General features: G+C 46.6%; 2 protein-coding genes across 2 annotated transcripts; both read right to left on the bottom strand.

The window, feature by feature from the left end:
• Window positions 1–325: 325 nt before the first annotated feature.
• LOC123141824 (GDSL esterase/lipase At3g53100) lies at window positions 326–2,205 on the bottom strand. Its single transcript, XM_044560893.1, has 3 exons — window positions 1,748–2,205; window positions 1,512–1,642; window positions 326–1,268 (listed from the first exon to the last, which is right to left on the bottom strand). Exons 1-3 carry the CDS (start codon window positions 2,022–2,024, stop codon window positions 561–563), a joined length of 1,116 nt encoding a protein of 371 aa, XP_044416828.1. The 5' UTR covers window positions 2,025–2,205; the 3' UTR covers window positions 326–560.
• Window positions 2,206–9,182: 6,977 nt separating this feature from the next.
• LOC123142653 (uncharacterized) lies at window positions 9,183–10,772 on the bottom strand. Its single transcript, XM_044561470.1, has 3 exons — window positions 10,632–10,772; window positions 10,367–10,510; window positions 9,183–9,740 (listed from the first exon to the last, which is right to left on the bottom strand). The coding sequence occupies exons 1-3, from the start codon at window positions 10,698–10,700 to the stop codon at window positions 9,183–9,185; spliced, it is 771 nt and encodes a 256-aa protein (XP_044417405.1). The 5' UTR covers window positions 10,701–10,772.
• Window positions 10,773–13,374: the final 2,602 nt, after the last annotated feature.

The raw sequence follows: 13,374 nt of genomic DNA, 5'->3' as shown, positions 1-13,374 counted from the left end.
CCCCTCCATGACGCTTATACGTGGTCTATTACTCAACTCACTTCGCAATCTCCGATAAGTGTGCCGGCATGGGTTTAAAAGGGACTCGGACGAGTTCACTGACCAAATTGCAAACTCGAGCTTAGTGAGTTCACTGATCACACAACGCGCCCATTTATATTGTTTTTTGCAGCTTCACTTCTTTTATTCAATGAGTCTATCTAGGACACATTTAGATGTGACATAGTTATGTCACATCTAAACTGATGTTCACTTTATTTGTGATCTTTTTTTTGTCCTATTTTTTTTCTTGTTGCTGCATTATATAGTTGTGGGAGCTTAGATGTGACATCAAAACATTTAGATGTGAATTAGACAAACTGTTATTCAATAGTGTATTTTTGGGCCATTTGGCCGCTTTGTTTGAACATAAAATCGCATGCATCACGACACCCTCTCTATGATTCTATTGCATCTCCACCGATCTACAAAAGAATCAAAAGGTGCACGACATCTTTTTCCCTCCCTCAATCAAACAGTGAACACTCACAACTCCGTACGGTGCAATGCCTCTGACCCGATCAAGAAGAAACCAGCTGCTTGAAGTTGATGGGCGCGGCGAAGCCGAGCTTCACCGGGGCGGCGAAGATGGCCTTGGCGCCCTTGATGTTGGTGGCCTGGGTGCCGTGCACCTCGTCCCAGTAGACATGGTCGTTGCGGTTGGCGCAGTAGGTGGCGTTGGGTGCCCCGCACCATGCCTGCGCGCCGAGCCTCCCGCCGCCGCAGCACGCGCTGGCCACGTCCTTGAACCCGGCGGCCTCCGGGTGCTCCGTGATGAACGTTATCAGGTTGTAGGAGCTCCCCACGGAGTACCTCATCCCGGGCAGCGCGGCGGCGAGCTTGGCCATCGCCCTCCCCAGCGCGTCGTTGAACCCCCTGGCGAGGGCGTTGGCGGCTTCGACGCACGCGGTCTCGCCGTCCGGGGAGGTGACCCGCACCGCCGGCACGCAGCCGATGGGCGGCACGTCGACGATCCCGAACCGCCGCGCTCCCAGCTGGTACAGCGTCTGGACGTGCTTGGTGTAGTTGGAGAGCATGTCCGCGTAGAAGGACGGCGCGTCGCTGGCCGTCAGGTTCTGCCGGAGGAAGGCGAAGAAGTCGTTGCCGCCGTCGCTGATGAGGAAGAGGGACTTGGACAGCAGCGCGTCGATGCCACTGCTCTTCTCCGTCATCTTTGACTTGGTGGCCGCGAAGTACTCCACCTGCTTGGTCAACGTGAGGGTGTTCCCCTGATCGGTCGATCGTTCGATGCAGACATGAACCAAAATTAGTAAAAATAACACGGAAAAGATGAACAAATGTGAATAGTTTATTTTTCAGAAAAAGACGTGTGAATATGTTGTTTTATGCCGAGCAAAAGACAGATGAATGTGAATATAAAACTCGTATGAAAGTAACTCCAACTGGTTAAGAATTTAAGATATGTCTTTGGAACAAAAAAGAGGCGCACAATCCGAGGCAGCGGCACTCACGGTGGTGTCGAGAATGCCGGATCCACCGGAGGCATAGTTGACGCCACGGTAGCCTCTGACGATCTGACGGCTCGTCTCCGGCGTCAGCGACAGGTACGCCGGCGGGCTCCTCTTGAAACCCAACAGCCTCGCTGCATTTCCGTTTGCACCGTGCGTTAGCTTCATTCATCTGACAAATGAAATGGAAACCAAGTGCATGCCGGCGGGGCGGCCGGCCATGCGGGCGGACTACGTACAGATGGAGTCGGCGACGTTGAATCCGTTGCTGAACCTCCCGGTGGGCCGCGACTGCGGGAAGTCGATGCCGTAGGGGAGCTGCAGCGCGGCGTTCCCGGGCAGGTACTGGTTGTTGCCCACGTCCACCGTGGAGTCGCCGAACACGTACACCGCCGGCACCAGGTGGGCCTCCTCGCGCCCGCTCGCCGCCGCCGGCGAGACCACCCCGGCGCAGATGACAAACACCGCAGCCAGCGCCGCCACAGCCTTTCCATTGCACACCCTCACCCCCATCATGGCGCCTGCAGCTAGCTAGCTGTATCCGGCTACGCCCTGTAACCGTATGTAACAGGATTCAGATCGGGGATGGCTAGCTGCTCCACTATTTTGGGTTTGCTGAATGGAGGATGAATTGCGGTGCAAGGTAGGCGGTTAGGTGGCGGGATGCCCGCGGGAATATGTGCTTGGAATGGTAGCCGGGGCAACCTACCTGTGAGTCCAAGCAAGGCCCAGGCCCCCTGCGTATTTATACGCGGTAGATACGATGCACTGCTGATTGCATCAGCACGCACGCACGAGATGTCAAACGGTTAGGGGCCGGCCTCTCTGTGAGTCTTGACCGTGAAGCGATCAGTCTGTTGAATGAGTAAATGACAGCGAGAAGACGATGCCACGAAGCTCCTTTTGTTCCCAACAATTGAGTGGGTGGATATGTTGGTCACTTGCAATTTCGTGGCTCCTCGTGACCAATACCACTTCCCGGGTGGCGCAACACATTGCATGAATCATGATCCATATGCAAGACCATGACTGTGACTCGTCTCCTTTTCAACAGTTTATCCAGCAGCCCAACGGCTGCTTTGCGGTTCTTATAAAAACGGCCAGCTTGCAGTTCTTATAAAACGGCTGCTAGCACATCAAAATAGTCAAGTCTTTCGTCTTGCAAAATAAAAGAAGGAAAAAACATACGTAGTTCTCGGTCAAGTCTTTGTATCCTCGGATTATTACTGATACCACTTCCTCCAAGTTTAAGCAAATCTGGGAGGCCAGGATTCCTCCGAAGATCAAAATTTTCCTCTGGCAGGCTTTCAGGGGCCGGCTACCCTCCGCCGATCAGATTCAGAAAAGGATACCTATGACTATGACTCGTCTCCTTTTCAACAGTTTATCCGACAACCCAACGGCTGCTTGCAGCCTTGCAGTTCTAAAAAAAAAACGGCTGCTACCACTTTAAAATAGTCAACTCTTTCGTCTGCGAAAAAAAGAAAAGAAAAAAAATGTAGTTGCTTCATAAAAATGTCATGATTGAACAAGCGCGGAAATTTCACAATAATCTTGCAGTAGTAGATAATAGTGCAACTTTCACAGGATACCTAAACATATATATGTCCTTCAAAGGGAGACCCAAAAGTACCGCTGGATCCTTTCTCTGCTTTTTTACTTCACTTTTTTTTCACTATCGTAAACGTGTGTGCAATAGTTGTGTACAAATTCAACCATACTTAAGAAGATTTGTCTCAACTCTTGTAGCCTTTAATTATTCAGTGTCAACTCAATCATGGCCTTATAGTATTTTAGTGCACTGTATGCGTACTATGGAAGTCTCAATGGAGTACTTGCGTGCAGCCAAACGAATATATCCCAAGAGCTATAGGTTCATTATAGATGCCTAGATAACACCGGAACAATGATCTATAATATTTGGTGGATTCTTATACTAGTTAAGAGTGGAAAAAGTTCAACATAATGATTTCGAAAGGCAATGCCCTGGGGAATGATCTCTCGGGGAGGGGCTAAAGAGTCAATTGCAAGAAACCACCACCTTTGTGGCTAGGTTTGCAGGAAACTATCAAGTCGTTAATCTGTTGCAAAAAACACCGTAAAATCTCTTAACCCGTTGCAAAAAGCACTGAACAGCCGTTTAGCCTCGTTTGATCTCTTTTCCGACAGGTGGGCCGCGAAAACGCTGACGTGGCGTGCGGACAGGCAAACGGCGCCGTTAGGAAGAAAACGGTCAAGACGCCGCGCCGGTCGGTCCGGTTCAGACAGTCCCCCCCCCTCCCCGCGCCCCTGTCCTGTCTCTCGCCCCGCTCCCCTCTCCTCTCTCGCCCCTGCTTGCCGCCGGTGATGGCCACCTGGCGTGGCAGTGATGATGGCGGTGGCGGTGGTGCTGGCGATGCATCTGGTGGCAGTGGTGCTCCTGCAGATCCAACAGAGGTTTGTGGCAGTTCAAACCCATCTCAGGCTCCGCCTCTTCCACAGCCGCCGTCGTCGTCTTACTGTGTTGAGTACGCGGCGGCGAGGGCATTCGCCAAGGCCGTGAAGGAAGATCCAGAGGGGAGCCATCACTACGCATCCTCCTTCGGCGGTGTCTCGTAAGTTTTCTCTTTCCATACCCCGATTTGGTTTCTAGGGTTCTAAGTGTATGTAGTAGGCACCGTCGCCATTATTGTTGTTGTAGGTTGTTTATGTGGTCAGACATGTAAGTGAAGTGTTTATGTAGTTCTAGGGTTCTAAGTGTATGTAGTAGGCACCTAAACATTAACTGAATTTTTAACTGAACTTTTAACTGAATTTTTAACTGAAACTGTATTTTTAACTGAACTTTTAACTGGATTGCTTTACTTGAACTGTAGATTGAATGATGAAGTGTGGGAAGTCAGATTCCATTTCCATGACAGAGATAATCTTGAAAGAAGCCTAAATGTGGATGATATCACATTTTACAATCTGATTGCACTAACAGAGCTTGAAGGATATGGGATGACAGACTTTATGTATTATGTCAGAGATCCAGGTGTTGGGGTTTCAGGTATGGAAGAACTGACAGATGATGATAAGGTGGAGGAAATGTTGGATGACCTAGTTATCAAAGGTCAGAAGGTGGTGAACATAACAGTCATCAGAAGTGATGCTCCAAGACCTAGTGATTTGAACATTGGACCAGTTTGTGAGGAGCAGGTTCCATTATCTGAAATAGGTGTGCCAGTGGTGTATGAGATAGATACAGCAGGAGTACTGTTTCCTAGCCCAACAAAGCCACAACAAGTGCCAGTGCAGGTCATTAACACACAGGAGAGTACATTTTTGAAGCAGAAGTGTGCACCAGTAGCAGAATTTGCAATGGAGCAAGACCAAGATCAAGAGCAAATTGAGCAACTGATGGATCAGAAGAGGAATGAAGAGATTGAGAAGTTCAGGAAAAAGGGGAAAGAAAAAGAGAAATACAAGGCAGCTAAAAGAAAACTTCCAGAGCTAATGGCTGAAGATTTCACTGATAGTGACAGTGACACAGATTTACTAGCAGATGAGGATATAATTGCTAGGCTTGAGGCAATGAAGAAGCATAGAGATGATCCACTTCATCATATTGAAGGGGACACTGATGTGGATGAGCCATATGAAGCAGATGAGGAGGAGGAGGAGGAGAAGGCACCAGAGGAGGAGGAGGAGAAGGCACCAGAGGAGGAGGAGGAGGAGGAAGGGAGCAGCATAGGAGGAAGTAAAAGAAAGGGGCCAACTACAAGATCTCATTCTAGTTTGGATGAGATTATTGAGGAAGATTGGTTTCCTTCATCTGATGAGGAGAGCAACCCTGGTGACCTAAGTGAGGAGGACAATGATGGGGCTCAAATACCATGTGTGAAGCTTCCAGCTGATAGGAAGAGCAGGGCTAAAAAGAGGAAGCCTAGAGTTTGGTATGATGAGCAAAGGGAGAACCCAGAAGAGCAATTTATGAAGAAGCTTTGTTTCCTAGATGTGACCCAGTTCAGGAGGGCACTTCTTAATTTTCACATCTCAAAAAATAGGAACCATGCCTTCCACAGGAACTGTCCAGACAGGATTATAGCTGTCTGCAAATTTGAGAATTGTCCATTTTTCATTGCAGCTTCTCAGATAGCACATGAGAAGACATTTTGTATAAAGAAACTGAACTTGCACCACAGCTGCCCAGTAGTAGGAGAGAGCACAAAAGTTACTGCTAAGTGGTTGGCACATGAATGTGAGCAACAGTTGAGGACAGACCCCAACACACCTGTCCAGACTATAATTTCAAACTTGAAGCAAAAGCATGGAATAGAGGTATCTATACATATGGCCTATAGGGCAAGAAAGCTAGCTAAAAATGTAGTCCTAGGAGATCAGAAGGCACAATATCATAGGATAAGGGATTACCTAGAAGCTGTGCTAGAAACCAATCCAGGAAGTAGATGCATTGTCACAACAAAGCACCTGAAACTACATCCAAGCAAAAACCCAAGATTCCATGGCTTGTTCATCTGCCTCAATGCTTGCAAAGAGGGTTTCCTTAATGGTTGCAGACCATTCATAGGTATGTGCACACCTACTAATTAACTAGTGACTCTACATTTATATGTGCACACCCACTAATTTGTTGGTAATCTACTTGTGATCTTGTATGATAGGTGTTGATGGTTGCTTCATAAAGTTGACAACAGGGCAGCAAATCTTGGCTGCCACTGGAAGAGATGGAAACAATAACATATTTCCCATTGCTTTCGCAATAGTGGACAAGGAAAACACAGCAAGCTGGTCTTGGTTTCTTACTCAATTAAAATATGCCATTGGTGGTGAGTCAGGCAAGTTTGGCTACTACACTATTATATCTGACAGGCAAAAGGTACTACTATCTCTACTCTAATCATTGCTTGCATTGCTTATTAATTGTCTTTGTTTATTAATTTCATACATGGCATTGTTGTAGTATTCTCAAACTGTAGTTCATTCAAACAGGGCCTTCTTACAGCCATAAACAATGTATTCCCCAATTGCAAACAAAGATTCTGCCTTAGACATATTTATCAGAACTTTCAAACTGCTGGTTTTAGAGGGGAAGAGTTGAAGAAATACATGTATCAGGCAAGTTATTCCTATACTGAGCATGGTTATGTAACTGCAATGGAAGGCATGAAAAAGGAGTGTGAGCCAGCTTGGAAATGGCTATCTAGGATACCAAAACATACATGGGCTAGGCATGCCATGGACAACAATTGCAAAACTGACTTGGTAGTGAACAATATAAGTGAAGTTTTTAACAAGATGATACTTGATGTCAGAGCCAAACCCATTAGAACTATGGTAGATGGGATCAGGACAAAGCTGTTAGTGAAATTCAATGCAAATAGGACAAAGACTGAGACTGCTAAGTGGGAGATATGCCCAACATATGCTGAGAAGCTAGAGGAAGCAAAACATCATTCTAGGTTTTGTCAGTCTATCAAAGCTGGACCTGATCTCTTCCAGGTGACAAGTGGAGAAAGCACATATGCAGTTAACTTGTTGCTACATACATGTGGTTGTAGGAAGTGGGACATGTGTGGAGTACCTTGCAATCATGGTGTTTCTGCAATCAACAAGGCAAAACTACAGCCAGAAGATTTTGTTCATGATTTCTTCAAGAAACCAATGTATAAGGCAGCTTATAGTCCAATAGTTTTCCCTGTGCCTGGGCCTGATTTGTGGCCAAAGACTAGAACCCCTGACATTGAACCACCAGTGTTCAAAGAAAAGCCAGGAAACAAAGAGACAAAGAGGAGAAAGAGCAAGTTTGAAAAGCCAGCTCCAAAGGATACATCTAGGATGGGAACTATCACTTGTAGCAATTGCAATAGGACTGGGCATAGATACACTAGTTGCAAGCAGGCTCTTAAACCATCCCTAGCTATGAGAATGAACCAGCACCAGGTAACTATTGTTGTAGGTTTTTGTACAATTTCACATACTAGTTTCTAACATTTGTATGCTATAATTTCAGGAAAACAGGAGAGATGATACACCCAGAACTGTATCTGCTCCTGCTCCCATGCCACCAAGGAGAAGTGCTCCTTCTGCTCCTGCTGCTGCTCAAACTGCAGCTCCAGCTCCACCAGCTCCAAGGGCTCCAAGGGTATCAAGGAGAGCTCCTTCTGCTCCTGCTTCAGCTCCCAGTGCACCAAGGAGAGCTCCTTCTGCTCCTGCTTCAGCTCCCAGTGCACCAAGGAGAGCTCCTTCTGCTCCTACTGCAGCTGTTGCTCCTCCTGCTACAAGGGCAACAAAGAAAGCTAAAACTATAAGGACTGCAACTTCTACTGCTGGTGCTGGTCCAAGTTCTACTGCTGGTGCTGGTCCAAGTTCCTCTACTGCTGCTGGGCCAAGAGGAAGAAACAAGTTCATCCCCCCAAGAGTTGCAGGTAGTGGAAGAGTGAGGAAGCCATCCTTTAAGATGTCTGAGTGGTTCAACTGTTCTCAAGGGAGCAGGTGAAGTTGTGTTAATTTGTGGTCAAAACTTGTGTTGCTTCTGGTTGTCATGAGTACTTTCATGTTCTAAACATGTTCTAAACATCTTTATTCTGGTTGTCATGAGTACTTTCATGTAAGGTACCTAGTGGACTTGTTGGTCTGTGGTGAGCTGATGATGTTCAAAACATCTTTATTTTGGTTGAGTACTTTCTGGTTATTGTTTGCTAATAAGTGTGATAACCTAATATGATCATCTAGGGTGCCTCGGCGTCGACGGCATCCACGATAACCTAATATGATCATCTAGGGTGCCTCGGCGTCGACGGCATCCACGATAACCTAATATGATCATCTAGGGTGCCTCGGCGTCGACGGCATCCACGATAACCTAATTTGATCATCTAGGGTGCCTCGGCGTCGACGGCATCCACGATAACCTAATATGATCATCTAGGGTGCCTCGGCGTCGACGGCATCCACGATAACCTAATATGATCTTCTAGGGTGCCTCGGCGTCGACGGCATCCACGATAACCTAATATGATCATCTAGGGTGCCTCGGCGTCGACGGCATCCACGATAACCTAATTTGATCATCTAGGGTGCCTCGGCGTCGACGGCATCCACGATAACCTAATTTGATCATCTAGGGTGCCTCGGCGTCGACGGCATCCACGATAACCTAATTTAATCATCTAGGGTGCCTCGACGTCGACGGCATCCACGATAACCTAATTTGATCATCTAGGGTGCCTCGGCGTCGACGGCATCCAAGATAACCTAATTTGATCATCTAGGGTGCCTCGACATCGACAGTATCCAACATATCCTCATTCCATCATTTAGGGTGCCATAGTTAACATCAATGACATAGTTAACATCATACTTAACAACTCTAGTCACTAACATAGTTAACATCATACTTAACAACTCTAGTCACTAACATAGTTAACATCATGACACCATAGTTAACATCATACTTAACAACTCTAGTTAACAACATAGTTAACATCATGACACCATAGTTAACATCATACTTAACAACTCTAGTTAACAACATAGTTAACATCATGACACCATAGTTCAAAGCTTACAAGACATAGTTCAAGGCTACACCCTACTTCAAATACTGCAAACTGCCACTAGTTCACACATTACAAGCCATAGTTTAATGCTTGAAACTTAAGATAATGACCCACATGGTTAGATTACAAATCACTCTTCATCGCAAATATCCTTGATGTCCTTCAGCTTTCTCTTGTTCTTGTCACTAGCTTTGACAAGATCATCAATGTGAAACTCCAAATTCCTCCTCTCAGTGCTCAACTTTTCCTTCTCCTTCAAATGAGCAAACTTCAGATTCCTAATCACATTACCTTGGGCAACCTGAATGCTCTTCAACTGGTCAACCTTTTGCTTCAGTTCTTTGTTCTCAGCATCCATTGCACCCAGCTGTTCCTTCAAAGCTGAAATATTGTTGTCCAAAGGAGGAGTGATCTCCTCATGTTCACCTTGTTGGACTTCATTTTCCTTGGGAATATTGCCCTGGGTATCAAGTAGGTTGTTCACATCCTCAACAAGCTTCTCATAAGTCTCCTGTAGCTTGTTCTTCTGTGATGTGAGATTGTGGACAAGTGATGAATGTTCCAGACATGCCATCCTATTAGCACGCTGGCAATCCTCATACAAAAGCCATAGTTTGTGAAGAGCATTCTGCAGATGCTCTGGCCACTCCTCATCTACCCAATGAACAACACCACAACTGCTTGCTTCCTGCAAAACAACAAGTACAAATGCATTTACTTCCTTTTTCACTTCACTTCTATTCTGGCCACTCCTCATCTACCCAATGAACAACACCACAACTGCTGGCAATTCTATTCAGTCTATTAGCAAACAACAAGTACAAGTACAAAACAACTATAGTATACTGCACATGCACAATTCAGCTCAACTCTGAATTTATATCTGAATTTTTAACAGCATACTACACTGAATTTACTTCATTTATACCTTAATTTTTAACAGCACAATACGATTCAGTTCAATTCATTTACTTCATTTATATCTATGAACAATGCACTATGATACTTTTTAACAGCACAATTTACTTCACTCAGTCACTATGGATACCTTAATTTTATATCTTTGTACTTAATTTTTAATAGCACAATTTAATTCATTTATATCACTGTGGTGTTGTTCATTTATATGTATGAACAATTCATTTACTTCACTCAGTCACTATGGTATGGTACATGACAGTACCTTTAACTAAACTACTAGGTGAACAGTGAACATGAACAATGAACAGTGAACATGAACAATGAACAGTGCATATGAACAATTTATAGTTTCTTCACAAAATGAGCAAACTACAGATTTTTGCTAGCACTCACATCAAGTCCACAGGCAATGAACCTCCTCCCAGTGCTAATCCCTTCGAAGCAAACATGCCTCTTCGCCGGCTGGCCATGCTCACACATCACCATCACCTCATCATCAACACCAGAGTAGTTCGGGTCCTCGATTGTAGCCGGGATCTACATCAACAAAAGAAACGCACAAAATCCATCTCACGGGTTCAAATCGAGCAGGAAAAACAAAATCCCCAAACCGAAACCCTTGCTCAAAGAACCCTAGCTACGAGTTCAAATCACTGACCTTGATAGGGGAGCCGCCTGAAGAGTACTCGTAGCCCGATTCCTCGCTGTCGTCGCTCCACGAAACCATGGCGGACGGCGGCCAGCTGGCTTCTCACCGACGGCGACCAGAGCCAGAGAGAGGAGGCAGAGGAGAGGGGCGAGAGAGAGAGGGCGCGGGGCATCTGTCTGGCGAGCACCGACAGGACCGACCGGCGCGGCGTCTTGACCGTTTTCTTCCTAACGGCGCCGTTTGCCTTTCCGCACGCCACGTCAGCGTTTTCGCGGCCCACCTGTCGGAAAAGAGATCAAACGAGGCTAAACGGTTGTTCAGTGCTTTTTGCAACGGGTTAAGAGATTTTACGGTGTTTTTTGCAACAGATTAACGACTTGGTAGTTTCCTGCAAACCTAGCCACAAATGTGGTGGTTTTTTGCAATTGACTCGGGGCTAAATCATTGATCCAAGTGGAGATTAACAAGAAAATTTGAAGATCGAAGATTCCGCTAAAAGTTAAGATCTTCATGTGGTATCTTCGGAAGGGAATGGTGCTAACCAAAGATAACCTCACCCGTCGCAACTAGCAAGAAAGCAAGAAGTGCGGCTTTTGTACTCATGACGAGACAATCAGACACCTCTTTTTTCAGTGCAAGTTTGCGCATCCTACATGGTCAATCATCCAAATAGCGTTTAATCTTTATCCATCCATAGGTATTGCCAATATTTTTGGTCATTGGCTGGACGATATTCCTTATAGATTTAAAACACTAATAAGGATTGAGCGTATGCCTTATTATGGTCGCTTTGACTATATAGAAATGATCTGTTTTTTAATGACAAAAATTCTTATCCTTTGCAGGTTATTTTTCGTTGTACGCAATCTCTTCGTACGTGGTCTATACTTCACCGTTATACGGGAGTGCTGGCCGGGCGAGCCGGGACCAGCAGCCGAACGCCGCGGTGCGTGCTGGTGCGCCGGAGCGGCAGACCTTCGGCCGCACGCAACCACGTCGCATGTAACCCAAATGACCAAATGCAAGCAACGCGCACGTTACTGATTATAGTACACAATACGGGAGGTACTACCAGGTATACATATACTGTATATAGTAGTAGTAGTACATCTACATAGTTAATTGCTAAACATGGAGGAGAGATTATCTTAGTGACCGAGGAACCTTCCCTCGCATGAAGCCACGATGGTCGTATATAGTTGACAATGGAGCTGCATGTGCACAAATTTACGTTAGCTTCTACCCATGCAGATCTTCTCGATTCTAAGGAGGTCTTTCGAGAACTCCCCATGATACGGAAACCAAGAGTTGACTTAATCATGGAGCTCCTTGTCATGCGGAAGCGAAACATAAGCTCCGAACGAATCACCGGTACGTCTTCTAATTCTTCCTCGGACAGGATCGGAACACGCATACCGGATTTATTAAGAAAAGTTTGTTTTCTTTTCAAAAACACTAACGCCCACACGTGTGGGCGTTAGACAACTCATCCACACGTTTTCATTATCGTCCAGCGCCTTTTGCATGAATCTCGGCATGAAAAGGCTGATTTTGTGTGCCACGTAGGACAACTTGTGTGTGTGGGTGTGAGGGAGTTCGCCCGCACGCCGGTTTCTCTCCGCGGTCAACGTTTCGCCAGTCGGGGCGTGCGATGAAACTGCTGTCGCGCCCGCACGCCGCGCACTACTTCTGTTCCCCATCTCCTACGACTGCCCATTCTCCCACTCTCCCACACCCAAGCTGTCATTTGCCATGTTTTGGAATGGTACATGGCAACTGCCCTATTTGTGAGCATGAGCAGATGGCAACTCTCTTTTTACCCCGAACATGTTATTGTTGCCACGTCTGTTTTGTAGCACTACATGGCAACTGTCTAGTGTTAGTAGGTGGCAACTCCTAAAGATACCACCATCGCCCACAAGCCCGTCTCCTCTCCCACACACCAAAAGCTATCAGTTGCCATGTGTTTTGCAGGGTACATGGCAACTGCCCTAGCGCGCTTGTAAGCAGATGGCAACTCTCTTTTTACCGAAACATGTTTTTTGCCATGTTTTTTAGTGCTACATGGCAACTGTCCAGTGTTAGTAGGTGGCAACTCCTAAAGTTTTTTAAATCATGGTATCTGTAGTAGACCAGACCATACATGGCAACAGCTGCAGTTGCCCAAAAATGGCATCCGACACTTGACCTAAGATGGCAACTGCAGTTGAGCAACCATGGCAACTGTAGTTCAGCAACATGGCAACTGCAGTTCAGCAACATGGCAACATGGCAACCAAAGAGGTCCGAACCATGGCAATCGCGGCAGGACGTGTGGTTACTGACACGCGGGGCATGTGGCTCGCAGGCGGGGAGGGGCGACGGCCGAGACGGGTCGTGCGGGCCGCGCGCTCGCTCGCCCGGACGTGCTCGTGCGGTGGCAATCGCGCTGCACTGGACGTGCGGGCTGTGGCTGCGCGCGCCCGTACGCGGTCGTGCGGGCGGGGTCGTCTCCGTGCCACACAGGGCGTGCGGCACAACCACCCGATACACCACACGTGTGGCAGTTATCGGCGTCCTTTCTTTTCACTCAACTTGTCAAAATGGTGTTGTTTTGGTAACTCAACTTTAAAATAAGATAAGTTGCACCTAAATTTCGGAACTGGCTGTATTTAGTCCCTATCTCGACTCGAAACGGTTTCATCGATGATGTTGTGTGGTTTCGAAGCAGAATTGACATGCGGCTACCAGAGATTAGACTTGAAAAGCCTTA

The sequence above is a fragment of the Triticum aestivum genome, chromosome 6D (genome assembly GCF_018294505.1).
Source record: "Triticum aestivum cultivar Chinese Spring chromosome 6D, IWGSC CS RefSeq v2.1, whole genome shotgun sequence".
In the NCBI taxonomy this organism is placed as follows: domain Eukaryota; kingdom Viridiplantae; phylum Streptophyta; class Magnoliopsida; order Poales; family Poaceae; genus Triticum; species Triticum aestivum.
The sequence above is the reverse complement of the archived record's forward strand: the minus strand, read 5'-3'. Positions and strand labels throughout refer to the sequence as shown.

Coding starts and splice junctions, on each gene's coding strand:
- LOC123141824 (XM_044560893.1), bottom strand. CDS start 2,024: ATGATGGGGGTGAGGGTGTGCAATGGAAAGGCTGTGGCGGCGCTGGCT. Junction 1,643..1,747: donor CAACGTCGCCGACTCCATCT/GTACGTAGTCCG, acceptor ACGGAAATGCAG/CGAGGCTGTTGGGTTTCAAG. Junction 1,269..1,511: donor CCGGCATTCTCGACACCACC/GTGAGTGCCGCT, acceptor TCGACCGATCAG/GGGAACACCCTCACGTTGAC.
- LOC123142653 (XM_044561470.1), bottom strand. CDS start 10,700: ATGGTTTCGTGGAGCGACGACAGCGAGGAATCGGGCTACGAGTACTCT. Junction 10,511..10,631: donor CAGGCGGCTCCCCTATCAAG/GTCAGTGATTTG, acceptor TTGTTGATGTAG/ATCCCGGCTACAATCGAGGA. Junction 9,741..10,366: donor TCATTGCCTGTGGACTTGAT/GTGAGTGCTAGC, acceptor GTTGTTTTGCAG/GAAGCAAGCAGTTGTGGTGT.